At 33.7% G+C, this 16,216-nt stretch overlaps 1 protein-coding gene across 1 annotated transcript in view; it reads right to left on the bottom strand.

The window, feature by feature from the left end:
• The window catches only part of LOC101736863 (tyrosine-protein phosphatase corkscrew), a 40,687-nt gene that overhangs the window by 5,969 nt on the left and 18,502 nt on the right, over positions 1-16,216 (bottom strand). Inside the window, exons 3-4 of the mRNA XM_004933115.5 lie at positions 2,772-2,948; positions 513-666 (exon numbers count right to left, since the gene is read on the bottom strand). Of these exons, the coding sequence (XP_004933172.1) occupies positions 513-666; positions 2,772-2,948 (331 nt within the window). The remainder of the gene's footprint in view (positions 1-512; positions 667-2,771; positions 2,949-16,216) is intronic.

Raw genomic sequence — 16,216 nt, 5'->3', positions numbered from 1 at the left:
AGGGAAAGAGAGAGAGAGAATACACTTTATTGCACACCAACACAATTTACATTAAAAAAAAAAAAACAGTCAAAAAGGAACGGAGGGAACGATATAGAAGAAGATTCTAGGTAAGTGTCATACTTAATTAATTGAGAACATTAAAAATTACTAGTCCTCTACACTACCAGAACTCAATCGTTCATTCAATTTTCTAAGGCAACGGGTTCTGTCTAAGTTTGTTCTTCGAAACTTCATACTGTGATTCAGAAACGGATTTATAGAAACTTCTTTCTGAAATATTATGTATTACCCACCATATGAACTGACTGATAATGTACTCGTAATATAATCAAAATTAGAGCATTTGAGTGACATAATACATACGTTTAGTAAATCTACAAACTACGTGTTACTAAAACTCTCGCCTTCATTGCTAATCATTGGGGATAACCAAAAACTGTACGTATTACCCTAACAACCTACTGCAAGCACTATATTAAATGAATTGCAATATGATGAACAGTACTTACAAGGCAATACATTTCTATATCTGTTCTTCGAAACGTTCTCAGGCTTCATTCCCTCGATAGTTGTGAACACGTGTCTGTCTTCAAGCAGTTTCAATGACTGAAACTCACCATCGAAACCGGTATTACATTCCATTTTTTGTCGATCTTCTATTCCCTAAAATAAATGTGAACAACATTAAATAAACAAATGAATATGAAATTACACAGTTTCAAGTAATAATTTCTGAATGCGTTAATAGGTGTGAAACTGAATAAAGTCGCTGCAATTAAGCGAGAATGTTTTTAAGATGTCTGCTAACTTCTAGATGAGAGAGTATTATTTTCAAAAACGAAGAAAAGCGGTATGTGCTCTTAACACCAGAATATCAATAAAATACTTTTACCAATAGTTTTCTATGTAATATATGTATTAGTTACACATTATATATTTTAATTATTAAGAAGATGTAGCATACAATTTTTGCAAAGTCATTCATATATATATGAACATGAATGCTGAAAGTGCTCTAACAATGACCACGATATCATTATAATAATATACCTAACTCTCCAACACATCGGACTGTCTCGCTAGTTAATGACTTACTAGCCTATGCTCTGGAAACGCATATATCCATGATGGTTTCCAGCGACTTGTAACTGTTGCAAAAAGCGACTTAAACTAGCATTAATAAAATACCTTATAAATGATTTCGTTCAACTGTTAGTTTGTAAGAAGACTGAAATAAATATATATGACATTTCCCAGTAAATGTTTTAAACATACATCTTATTAAAAGCACATTTCATCATCATCATCATCTCAGCCTGTCCATTGTCCACTGCTGAACATAGGCCTCTCCAAGTGATTTCCAGTGCGGCCGGTCCGTTGCCACCTGCATCCAACGTGACCCAGCGGTTCTTACCGATTATCTTAAGCACATTTCGCTTTTAAGTTAACGAAAATACATATCACATGATCCCATGTACGAAATAAATTTTATCTTAAGAATCGAGAGCCGTGTATCGTTAACGAACATCGGGCAGATTTAAAATAAAAAACTTTTAGTTTTGCGTCCTCCGTTTTCATGATTTACAAGCCCTTTGAAATTCAAACAATAACGCTCGTCGACTTCTCAATGCCTTTCGTAACGTGACTTTATCCTCGCAAACGTTATTGTTTCAAGATCACAATTGTTTTTAAAGTTAATATGATACCACGTACACGTACGTACGTATGTACGTGGGCAGAATCACCTTCAAGTTTATGGTGATCGTTTAATTCATTTTTGTTGTTTACATCGTTTGTCACATCATAAAATCACTAGATAATGACTGTTTTTTTTTTCTAAATCGTGTTTTTTAGAAATTATATTTAAATACGTATTGCATATTGATAAAATGATGAAATATGAATAACATTTTTCGATCTGACCGACAGAATAATAAAAAAATATGAACTGGTTACTTAAAGAAAAAAGCCAAAATTGTTGATTATTGAAAACACGAATAAAACAACATTTTCTGAAAATAAATCGTAGGTAGATCGATTTATCGCCCCGAAATCCCCTGTATACGAAATTTTATGAAAATCGTTAGAGCCGTTTCCGAGATTCAGATTATATATATTTATATACAAGAGTTGCTCGTTTAAAGATATAAGATTATTATTCATTCAGATGGAATCATTTTTATCTTAGTTTAACTTTTAATAATAAAACCCTTATTAAAATGCTAAGTATACTCGTAGTAGAAAATGCAAAGTTTATTTGTCTGTTTTCTCAAACATTTTTATGTGCAATCAAGTTAAGCTATACCTTCACGTTCATTTTACATCGCGTTTACAACTAAAGATTATATTAACTCACAGTACCTATTCGATCGTTCTATGATTTCCACTATAAAACCTGCTACATAATATATTTTTTTTTAGAAATCCTTTGAGTTAAGTTAAGTAGCTTATGGGTTAATAACCTAAAATAATCCTAGTCTCTTATTTTTATTATTTATTTATGAAGTAAATAAATGTAAGCTCTTTTTTGTTTTAATTATATTATTTCTGATGTTCCAAATACTTTACCGTTATCGTAGTCAGTCGTCAGAGAGCAGATTAAATCGTAAATTAACTATGTTTACGGCTCGCAAAAACCGAAGAAAAAACTATATTCAACGAATTTGTAAATCCGTTAGCCAAAAAAAATTTGAATTAATAAATTTTTGAAATAAAGTCTTGATTAAGATAACTTAGTTTAAATTCTATATGAGAAGACCTTGAATTACCTGCATCTCCTGTACTTTCTGGTCGATGTCGTGAGCTCTTAGTCTGGTGCCACTAACAGGCTGCAAGAGACGCAGTACGTCTCCTGATGTCTCGATCATCGGATACGAACGAAAGTGTTCAATAAGACCCACCAGGTCATCGAACTGCTCACCGCTACCTACGTCGTATTTGTTGTGCTGAAAAGAAATAAAACTAAATCTGTAAAACTATATAAGATAAATCTTAGTATAACCGCACTCAGTAACCCTCGTTGCTTGAGGAAACGGTGTCGATTGAGATAATTGCGGTAGCAAGCGAACGACCTATCAAATCCTTGGCGACCTTTTAAAAATTAGGAGGTAATAAAAACATTCGTAAATTAATGAATTTTCCAATAGTTATATCGTTAATGAAGTGAATATATACGACGCTAGATTTCTTGATTTACTCACGCGTTTTCCACTGAATATATTATTACCTTATTGTGAAGTCGAAATTAGTAATTTATCATAAAATTAACCGTATTATTTTAATGTCACTGTTGTCCCTTCCCAGCACCGTACAAGAATGATAATCCATTTTGTAAGTGCATCTGGACGACGCAGAAGCCAATAATAAGTCTTATCAATAATGTTCTCACGGGACTGGGTCGCAGCGATTTATCATTTAATAAGTAGATTCAGTATTGCTACTTAATATTAATTTATCTAATGAATAACTAAATTACATAAGACTTGTACAATACACATTACTTATGCACGGAACTTATATACAAATACCGATGAAGTGCCTATTTACATTTTTACTTCAATGTTTACCGGTTACATTATGATCAGATTACATAAGTAGAATTTCTAGAATGATCGATACAATAATATGGCATTAATAATTTAAATAACACTTTTATTTGTTTATTTTGTATTTAAATACACAATTCTGAAAACAACCCTTGATAATAGAAAGTAGACAATAGAAATTATTCAAAAAAGACCTCAACGATCATCGTAACGAAGAAGAAGATAAATATTGGTTGGAAACAACTAGACATCAGTGCTAAAAAAAATTTTTGTTTTATGCGTATGTGCTAAGTTATACAAATAAAAAAACTATAGTCACACGATCTCCATAAGGCACCAAGCCTTTTAATGGAGCAAAAAACTTCATAGCACTCAGCCACTAATGCCGCAATTTTTTTTTGCTTGTTTCTAGAATTCAAACGTTAATGCATTCTTCTCTCCCTCTATCCTTCTTTTAACGAAGCCTTTATTTCAAAACGTGAAAATCATGATTACGTATTAAGCTCTACACTTTTTTTTAAGCGTCAAAATCGTTATTTAATTATCTTTTTGCCTGTTGCGATTAATTATCAATCAGAACGCGGATTAAGATACAAAAAAATCTATAAGAAATTCAATAGGTTGTACAAACATTAACAGTACTCGTGCAATTAAAATGACTACATAGTGTTTTTTTGGTAATTGGAAAAGCATTGAAGTCTTAGTGATCGATTTTTTTCTTGACCACTAGTAAATGATAATTGAATGATTAATTACTAATTAAAACTTAAAAATATCGTTAATAAAAAGGTGACACATACATAATATATTTTTCGCGATAGACAAATCGACTTGGTTCTGACATTGTTGATTTTCACTAATAATGTCGACGATAGGGAAATGGCATAGTATTCCTTATTATTTAAATAATGTATATTTTAATAATAATAAGAGTAATTGTTCCTTCATCTGTTGAGTAAAACGAAAAAGACTCTTTTTCGTAAATAATTTGTAAAAAGCAAACAACAAGGACATTTGGTGCTAATTGGAGCTCAGATATTTTAGGGATTGGCTTAGTTACCTCGACCTCTGGGATATTTTGTATCAACATTCGTCAACAATCAGGTATATATGCGATGACTTTAATCAGAATGCATTAGAATAATGATGATGACATTTGCGGGTCTCGGATACGCTTAATTGCCAATAGCGACGGAAATATTTCTGCCGGCTAGAATTTTTACTACACAATTGTAACCCTTAATAAAAAAAAATTAAAAAAATTGTACTACTACAGAATTTCAAATTGATCGAGACAAGTTGTCATTCATTAAGCCCTAATTTAACTTTTAAGTTGACTTCCTGTGTCACTTCGCTAAATTTTCACTCGAACTTCCTGAATTTTAATCAATTGTGTTAAAACAAGTATCAACCTTCGAGCTGTGATAACCTACACGAAATTCGTTTATATCCTTATGTTTAGTATGCAACTGATTGGACGAACGCCATCAAAATTCAAGTATCGTTCGTTCTGTTACATTGTGCGCAATAATATTTCAATACGCTTAATACGTACTCGCTTTGAACGCGACGGTAACAAAGTAAGATGACTATTGACATTCTCCGCATTGTCATTTTTTTTTTTTCATTTTACTTGCACAAATATTTGAGAAAAAATCCTTTGGAAAATTTGAATTATTTTTTAGAACGTTTAAAAGACATTTTTGACTTGTTCACGAATAGGTACATGTGTATGTTTTTTTAACTGTAAATTCCTTCCCTTTTCCTCCAACCTCTCCACCTCTTAAGCCAAAAACAACCAAATAAAATCAACTTATAAAGAAATTAAACTAATAAAATTAAAATTGCTTTAGCAAACGGCAAGAGCATAGATAATACACATAAGGCGAGAGCTTAATAGAAACGAGATGACCATGCAAAGAAAATAATGTGACATAGCGTCACATGCCTGACGTGATGTGTCGTACATTAAGAATGTATTTAAGCACGTGTATAATGAGATTGCATTCCGTACAATACTGTATTTTGACGAGCATGTACTAATTGTCGCCAACTATTCTAAATCAAGCGCATCTGCATTATTGTATTATTAACTTTAGTCACAATTTGCAATGTGACTAAATTGTACCAACTGACCAATATACAAATTAACTCTTGGGGTGAACGTAGTAGTTATTTAATTGCACTGAATGTATTTATTTGTACAATTTAGTCTATAAGATCGGACTAAGGCAACATATGGACGGTTGATTTAGAAAGTGGTGTAAGTCCATTTTCTTTTGTTTCGAGAAAATTAAAGGTTACTATACTTTTGATTTAAAAATACAGGCAAATCATATGAGGTCTGGCTATGCCACCTACCTCTGTCAATTGGACTTACACCACTTTCATAATCGATGATTATGCAATTTCATTTACCGACCGATTTTAAGTTGTACATAACATGGGATTTTTTGAGAAATTAAACACGGACTAGTTATATATAAAAAATTTACATTAAATTAAGCATGAATTACGTGATAGCTCATTTTTTTCAAAAATGGACTTACTCCACTTTCAAAATAAACGGTCCATATGTTGATTTCAATAAATTTTAACCTAGTCTATAAATAGCTTCCATACCACAAAAAAGTCACAATTAACTCTAGGATTACCTGTGTCATTGTTCTCTATCACTTAGGAAACGAACTAGTTTTCTGCATTTAGCATTTAAATGAGTTTCAGAAACTCAGGGACGTATTGACACATTCTTTTTCTCACAATTTTTTTTTTCAAAATTTTTATAGAAGAATTGTTTTAAAGTGGATACCGTAATTTGGCTAGCTTGGTGTGAAGCGCCGGCCAGGGAGAATCTCACCTTGTGAAAGGCAGCAAGCCTAAATAAGACAAAAATTTCGAATTCGGCCTGGGCTAAACTACATATAAGACGCCCGGTGTATTCCCATAAAACGATGTAAATAGTGTTGAAATCCCTCTGGCAGGTACTGGATACTATTTTTTAATAAAATAGTATTAAACTATAATTAAATAGGTATTAAACACATGTTCGCGAACAACTTCCTTGATGTTTTAATAATATCGTGTAATAAAAGTGTAACCCACAAAATTATAGCGTAATTAATTATTAGCGAGCTTGTGAGGTCGCATTGGTAGGTACCACCACCCTGCCTGTCTCACCCTGCCTGTTTGGAACACCGTTACGTACTATACAGTTGAGACTGGTGGTATTCACGTTCCAATGTCTATAAGCCCCGACAGTCCCTTAACTATACTTGAGACCTTAGAACTTATATCTCAAGGTGGGTGGCGCATTTACGTCGTAGATGTCTATGGGCTCCAGTAACCACTTAACACCAGGCGGGCTGTGAGCTCGTCCACCCATCTAAGCAATAAAAACGTGCAACTACAGTGCAACCGAAGTTACTAAAAAATGTAATTAGCTCTCAACATTTCTGCACTTATACTGAACCCATACCATTTATTAACTCGTATAAAAATTATAGCCGTTTGCTGAAATATTGTCTATAAGTACTCTTATAGGTAAGAATGTTGTCTCACCACAAATTTGCTACCGGAAAGGACACAACGTGCTTATATAAACAACAACACACATTGCGTGTTTAATTTCGTGATATTTTCAATAATATCGATCGGCGCTGTCCTCTTAAGCGTTTCGATGGCAGAACAATCTGTATCGGCGAATATAAAAAACTAGCGACCCGCCCTCGCTTCGCTTCGGAAACATTAAAACACACATGAAAACAAAAAAAAAAACAAAAAAAATTAGAAAAAGTAGCCTATGTTCATCAGGGACAATGTCGGCTTCTAATGGAAAAAGAATTTTTCAAATCGGTCCAGTAGTTTCGGAGCCTATTCGAAACAAACAAACAAACAAATCTTTCCTCTTTATAATAGTATAGTATAGATAACATTCCGCCGACGTATCTGTGTAGATGCAAAAGTTCACAGAAGTAAATACATCTATAGACGCGCGAACAATAGGACGCTTTGATATAATAAATTTCCCATGGCACGTCACTGATGATAGGCCGTAATTACGATATGTTTCGAAGAGGATGTGTGTTATGTGATGTTTGAACATTAAAAACATCAACAATACTAATAAAATGTCTTTAACTTGGCGCGATAACCTCGGTAGCGAGATGACTTGTTTTAGTTGGCGGGCATGTGATTTCGCGTCTCATACGACGATAAGTTGTTCCATTCGCATTTTCTGTAGTGGGCAAGATATAAAACTAGTTCTCTTTATAGTTTCGTTTCCATGTTTTTTTATGTGCTATTTTCCCTAAATCAGATATTTAACATAAAATATAATAATATTTTTAAAACTCTTGTTATACATATTCATAAACTTACGAAAATAAATTCAAAATAGGAAGTTTTGCTCAAACACTATTTTCATCGTCCCACAATAAACTTAAAGTTCTACCAATTACGGTTGCCTTTCCGATTGAATCATTATTTATCTGGTGTTCTTAGAAAACCAGTCATCCCCGTAGATGACTTAATTTTATGATTCACGTAAATAGCTTTATACATTCAGAACTGCTTAAAACTTCTTAAATGTTTTATTCACGATTTACGATAATAAAAAAAATAGTTCCTCATTAAAAAGTTACTGTAATATTTATTGGAAGCCTTTTAAAATCGAGTTTCATTTCATTGGTAGTTTGTTTGTATCAGGTCGGTCATGTACAAAATAATTTCTATAATAAAAATTTAACTTAATGTGAAATTAATAGAGAAACTTTTAGTGTTCTTCTAATTTTATATCCAGAATCTTATACTGTCAAATGTATTTAACATTGTAATTTGTTTTTAAAGTTTCATTATAGTAATTATCACACAGCCAGTTTCAGGACGAGATTTCTTAAATTACGTGGAAGCTGGAATCAACAGATCACTACAGAGACCTCAAAAGATATGTCACAATCGTGTAAATCGATCGACACGGAAAAACAATTATAAGTGATTTAAAAATCATTGTTCTCAAAGAACTTATTTTTTCGATATCGAAACATGAGTGGCTATTTTTTTACTGGTGGTAGGACCTCTTGTGAGTCCGCGCGGGTGGGTACCACCACCCTGCCTATTTCTGCCGTGAAGCAGTAATGCGTTTCGGTTTGAAGGGTGGGGCAGCCGTTGTAACTATACTTGAGACCTTAGAACTTGTATCTCAAGGTGGGTGGCGCATTTACGTTGTGAATGTCTATGGGAGAGTAACCACTTAACACCAGGTGGGCTGTGAGCTCGTCCACTCATCTAAGCAATAAAAAAAAATATTCCAATAATCTCGGCCTAAGCATTGATGCATAAATGCAATTGAAATACATTTATCAGCTCGATTCTTAATATTTCCCTTTTGACACGTCCGTATCAAGCGTGTCTTCCAATCATGAGTCAAATTAGAACGTAAAGCTTTGTTTACGTTTTCGGTAACTTCGTTTGTAAATTGTATTTTCACGAATGCTCAGGACTGGTTAATTATTAAGACTTTTTCACTTACAGGTACAACAATTGTTAAAGAAGAATTTTTCCTTGGTGCGTTCAATCAATGTGCATGCAACGCGTACGTCTTACGTATTATATTACAGTTAAACAAAAACAGATTAATGAATTTACTATTTCATGTTTCTATGCATATAGAAAAACACATTCGCAGATGCTAATTCCAATCGACAGTCTTGTGTATTGTTTGATCTTAAGAAAACGAAAAATTATTAATTATACTTAAAAGCAACAATACAAGATTATCTTAAACATTACAACAATATATCGAATAAAACAAACACATTCACTAAATCAATAGCATACGAATTCATAGTAAAATATATTATATTCTTGTGTATTGATTGATGTTAAGAAAACGATAAATTATTAATTATACTTAAACGCAACAGCACAAGATTTTCTTAAGCATTACAACAATATGTCGAATAGAACAAACAGATTCACTAAATCAATAACATACGAATTTATAGTAATATCTGTTATATTCTTGTTTATTGATTGATGTTAAGAAATCGAAAAAATATTAATTATACTTAAACGCAACAGTACAAGATTATCTTAAACATTACGACAATATGTCGAATAAAACAAACAGATTCACTAAATCAATAACATACGAATTTATAGCAAAATATGTTATTCATTAAATAGAGCAAAAAAAAACTTACGTGACTACTTTATTTTGGTCTACACCTCACGCTGTTAGACTACCAGAGGTAGCTGTTTGCTGAGTAATGCGCAGTTCGCGTATAACAACTCTAGCATCGCATTAGCATATGCAAACATGTTAAACGCTACGTTCTGCTTGACCATATCGCGAGACATACGAACGAAAAGTTTGTAAAATCATTATCCCAACTTATTATCTTTCATATAACCTATTTTTTTGATGACGTTGAAATATAAAGTCCATTCTTATTAGCAATACTGTCTCAGAACTGGGCGTACTTCGTGACATAAATGGGCAGAAAGTTTATTCGAGAACACAAAATGACCTGCGTTTTTTAACCTCTCGATCGCGTAAATGTTGACTCAAATTTGTATAAAGTTGAAACAGCTTCCAACTTCTTTTTTTTTTCGGTTAGAGTGCCGAACCTTCTACGAGGTCCCCGCGCAAAAGGGGCGCGCGGGGTATGTGAGACTCAACGATCTGCATGGTGATGTGAGCAGACCGCGGGCCCAAGGATTTTAGGGCCCACCCACTAAACGACTCCCCTGCACTCTTACACCCGACGTCCGATCTCCGTCCGGGGTCAGAACCCGGTCAGAGTAGGAGGGTTCCCGCGGTCAACACTACAACCAGACACGCGGTGCCACCCCGAGGACGCCCGACCGACGGGTCGTCGAGGCGATAGTCGACGACCAACGACGTCGGTCTCCGCAGCTTCCAACTTCTGTTCCAACTCCATAGAAATTTGAGTTAAAAAGAGAGGGATGATAAAAAACTCGCACTAAGCACGCTGTCCTCAGTATTAACGCTAGGTGAGAAAATAAGGTCCAAAAACTAATAAAATGTTTGCACGAACGCAGTATCTGTCTGTCGTTTTTTAAAGCGAGTCATCCACGCAGACTTGACAACGAATAGCTATTGTACATACATACTTACGTTATAGTACGTGTATAAATTACATTTCAATAACACGTAATGTACATACATACTGTATTGATTTTAAAAATTGATAAAATCGGAAGAATTCTGTAGTTTCCGGTGTGACTTAAAATCTTATTTTTAAATAAACATTTTTTATTTATTGGATCTTTGGGTGAACTAGCTCACTGGTCGTCTGTTGTTAAGTGGATAGCGGGACCGGAACAGACACCACAACATGACTCTTCCCACCCAATTTTGGACCTTGAAGGCGAAATCTCAGTTGTATTGTGAAACAGTTGTTCTAATTCTTTCATGACTGCTTCGTAGCAGAAATAGGCATGATGACCCTTCAATATGCAAATGCTTTCATTTTACTAAACGATGTTCTTCCTTCATAATTGCAATCGTTCGGGAGCGCGTGCTAAGTATATATTTTCTTACGAAAATAGTACCGTACAGTACAGTTTATTATAATTATTCTCTTATGAAAATAGTACCAGCCTACGACTTCCTTCAACGTTGCAATCGTTCGGGAACGCATGTCTAGTATATATTCTCTTACGAAAATAGTACCAGACTACGAGATAAAAATACCAGCCTAATGACATCGTTTAATACAAAGAAGGCTTTTATTTTAAAACTTCGCAAGAATATTACTAAAAGTGTGCGTCGCTTAGTAATGTTTTCTCTGAAATCACCCGTTTAATTCGAGAGACTCAGTGTGTAAACAGTTTAAGACGATAACCGCATACGAAAAACTCAAATTCTAGAAGTGATTATATAGGAATATATTAGAACCAAAATAAAGGCAGGCCAGTATCGATCACTACTAGATCTCAAAAATAAAAAAAAAGTTTAGATATTACTAATGATTATGTAACACAATAATAAATCAATTCTTTCTTGGACTGTATTACACTGCAAGATGCGAGCACACGTCTCGATGCGAATTTAATTATTTTTTTAAACAATTTACAAGGTGTGTATAGGTATTTAAGTTTAAAAATGCTTGAACGTAAATTCACCGTTGAGACTTTTTAAATAAAGCGGTATCAAATAGCCCGAACAATTTTTATACATAGCTAATGCCATTTATATAATAATATATTGCTTACATCATGGTCAAAGTTATATACCATTTCGTAGTAGTAGATAATTTGTTCGCTATTTTTGTTATACGTTAATAATTAACTATCGACGTTAAGCTATATACCCAAAACGTTAAGACTTTTGGGAAGCAATGGACATTTGTATTTCCAAACAATTTGTTTTTGTGACAGCTTGGCTCAAGTTTATTAATTTAAATATTTTTGAAATTAGTTCTTAAGATATCAACGATGTCTAATTTGGTTTTCCAAAGAGTATTATTTATCTATAGACCTTGTGCATTCTTATAAAACATATCTGCATAACTGCTTTTTGTTTTCGAATTCATATTTTTGAAAAATCCTTCATATTTGTCTTGCTAAAAATGCTAAAATGCATTGCTAAAACTCTCAATATTTACTCTAAGCTTACGACCAAAGCGCAATATTTGCATTCGTATTTCCTGACATATCAATCATTACATTAGGTTCGGTGACCTTGCCGCCTACGAGCTGTACCCAAACAGAGTCGTCGACAATCAATTCTGGTGGAGATAAATCGAAGATCGTACAGGTATTTTTCTCGTAAATAAAAAGGGCAGAGACAAGAAAAATTGTAGGGCGTAAAGTGTGCATTTTTATGCGGAATTTTATTACTATACATTTTAATTTGCTTTGTTTTGGAACCGTTATCTTTATCAGTAGCCGTGGATTGGAATATCTAATAGCTTCGTGATATACTTAAGTAGAGGTAGTACCGACCAAAGCGACAATACATTTGTTGAAAATTATAAATTGTTTTGTTTAATTTCAATTAATATTAAAGATCATTTCACATAATCAAGTAGGTATTCAAGAATAATAATAAATTGTAACCTATTATTTATGCTACCATAAACAAACGTGTTTTTCAATATGTCCAACTAAAATATCATATATTTAAAATTGTTTCAACAATTGTTAAGCTACAATTATATCACAAACGATAATTAAGTTGTTAAGTATTTTTACCCGTAAAATTCCAAAATTACACAAAGTCACGCAAAGAATATTATTCATTTCGAAGAATTCCAAACTATTACTTTAGGTATCATTTTGGCAATTACATAGAATATCTTTAGACGTTTAGAAATAGTGGACATGAACAAATGAAGATGAAGATATTCGATTAAAAACTTGGAAACAAATCTAACAAATATATTGACTATATTAGTCAATTACATAATAATAATATGTCTTTGAATGTTTCGAAAAACTTAGACGAATTAAGAACTTAGACGCAAATTTTACAAATATATTGATTTTAATAGTGATAAGACGGGTGGGAAACCTATCAAATATCATAGGTAACTACATGATATTTTAACACATAAAATCATTAAAATAGCATTCGGAACTTTAATACTGTGATTATTAGAAAATCCACGCCAAACTATATGCCCACATAGTTTAACAAAATGTCATATTACATAATTGAAATGAAGGCTATAGACGTATCGATAAGTACACACAATTTCTCCTCGATGTCATTCTTGCCAATAACACGAGTTATATTATATTCAAATCTTTTCACTATAATTAAATACATATTAACTCGCCAAACTTCTCAGCTTAGGCCCACTTTTAATAGCAACGCCTTGTATAAGCAATACCATATAATAAACACATTTAGTGATTGACTGCTTTAAATATTTACATCGGTTAATTAATCAAAATGAATATTTCTCTTATCTGTGTATGTTTGTGGGTTGAACACGTGGTCTGGCATCGTTTATTCGACTAAGTTTCAACTGTGTACTGTTGTTGTTCGAAGCATTGGGAAGACTTTTGTAATTGTACCACCAACAGATGGCGCGCGAGTAATTTCAAAAAATGTTTTTACTGGTGGTAGGACCTCTTGTTAGTCCGCACGGGTAGGTACCACCACCTAGCCTATTTCTGCCGTGAAGCAGTAATGCGTTTCGGTTTGAAGGGTAGGGCAGCCGTTGTAACTATACTGAGATCTCAGAACTTATATCTCAAGGTGGGTGGCGCATTTACGTTGTAGATGTCCATGGGCTCCAGTAACCACTTAACATCAGGTGGGCTGTGAGCTCGTCCACCCATCTAAGCAATAAAAAAAAGAAAAATGTGTGTAATTTCACAATACATATTTACAAAAGAGACTTTTTAATAAAATCACATACTATGGTTTTTGTGTGTCCATTTCTATATGGTATTTAATGCTCAATAATTAAATCAGTTTGGCCGATGTACTTAGTGAGTTTTAAATGTTAGGAATGCTAGTAATAATAGTCTTGATATTTAAACTAAATTTCGAAACAGACACCTTAGGTCCATAAACAAAATATCTTTATTAGCTATGTTACGTGAATCGTATTTCGAAAGTCATTGTTTGAAACTTTAGAAATATGTATATAATGTAATAAAACATGCCAATTTAGAACAACAAAAACGTTATATAACAACATGTCATTATTTTTTTGGCCCACGTGTGGGATGCTCCCCTGGTTTAATATTAACGATCGCATGTCAGAAACGATCGGAGAAAAAATAATTGTATTCGTTCTCCGCTTCGAAAAGTCTACAATGGTTCTGTATGTTTAATATTAAACTAATGAATTTAATTCATTAAGCGGTACGAAATATTCAAAATTCATAGTACGTATCCATTTCAAAGCTAGACTTCTCAAGCAGAAAATCATCCGATTGCTTCATATCAATCCTTCGGGATCAAAAGAACTCCTGGAGCAAGAGTTGACTGAAGTAATACTAATTAATATAAGGTATAGTCATCGACTGCCATATTACATACCCGATCCTGTGGACTGAATGCTAAACAGTCGACGTCGCCATAAACACGTCATTACGGATCCGCCCGAGCCATTAACGGTGCTTTTAGGTACCACAAGCATTGGTCACCGTCACCATCCTCATCGAAAGGCTCGACGAGTGAATTAACCCATAGACACAGCCCACTGAATCTCTCGCCGGATCTTCTCAGTGGGTTGCGTTTCCGATCCGGTGATGTATGTGATTCTGTAAAGCACTGATTTTGCTAGGGCCAGTGCTAGCAACACTCCTGACTTGAGCCCCGTGAGCTCACCTACACGTCAAGGAGAAGCTAAAATAGCCCCTCAAGACTATCAGCATAGGTAGGAAAAAAAACTGCCGTATTAGTAAGAACTTTGAAAAAAGTGCATAGAGACTACAAAATTTAATACATTTCTCAATGTGATGTGCGTACACTAAGGCTGCCATTACGATGCAGATATTTTAGTAAAAAAATATCCAATACTTATTCACGAATTACTTCAAAGACGAAGGAATAATTCTTCTTCTTAGTCGCTTGCACTATTGATAGAGTGGCCGTTGTCATTAGTTCAGGTGGTGATATGTTCAGAAGACGTTGCCATTCCTCGCGGACCGTGTCCATTTTTGTGCACTCTTTAAGGGGCCGCGCAGAGCTGACTTTATTTGGTCGGTCGATCGCAACGGTAATCTGCCGCGCGATCTTGAAACCTCAAGAATGCTTTATCTTGCCTACATTGCATTATATAAAAACCCTTTAAAGCAGAGCGTATCGTAAGCCTACACAAGAACGTCTGTCAAGAAATGTCTATTTCCTGACGCAAAGCATCCATGCATATTACCTTTTGAAGACCACGAATACCATTAACACAAAATCTCCGAATTCCACAGAAAAGCATTTATATAGTAAATATATTAAACAAACTAATATATCATTAATACACAGCGGCCGGTAATCAGACGGAACCCCATACCATCCACATCTCAGAACCGCGTATGTTTTTTTGTAACCGAACACAGTTTCGTCTCGACGATAAGTGACGATTTAATGACAATACTCCTCCTGCCTTATACGGTACCAGGAGCAGACTCTGAATCATGCACCATTGTACGAACACTTGAAAATTAATAAATAATAACTACTTTTCAAAGGACAAAACATCGTTCGCAGTCATTTATTTTTCACTGTCCGACATTTCAAAACATATGATTATGTTAATTGGTCATCGTAATGAGTGCGGTGACACTAATTACTGTACATGTAAAGGCTTTTTTAAGTATATACCTAGTGCTAATGATGTTGTATTTTAGTACAAGAAAGTATGAAAAATGCATTAGTTTATGTTTAATCAAAGATGATTGTATAATTTGTTCCTAATTACATATTTTCTACAACTTTTTTGTATTTTGTTATCGTTCAAGCATCACGCGAATACTTATTTTCAAGTTTAAAAAATTCCGATTGGTTTAAATTGGTAAATACTACTAGGTAAATGATGTTAATTTGCACTATATATTACTATATTGAATTTAAATATCTACTAATACGAAGAGAGTAGGACACATCATAATCAAAATAAGACTTATCTTTCACTAAATCTCTGAATAATACTCTCATTCATACGTCGAAAGGAATTGCCTACTATGTT

This window comes from Bombyx mori, chromosome 1 (assembly GCF_030269925.1).
Source record: "Bombyx mori chromosome 1, ASM3026992v2".
Taxonomy (NCBI): Eukaryota; Metazoa; Arthropoda; class Insecta; order Lepidoptera; family Bombycidae; genus Bombyx; species Bombyx mori.
This window is presented reverse-complemented; position numbering and strand designations above follow the sequence as displayed.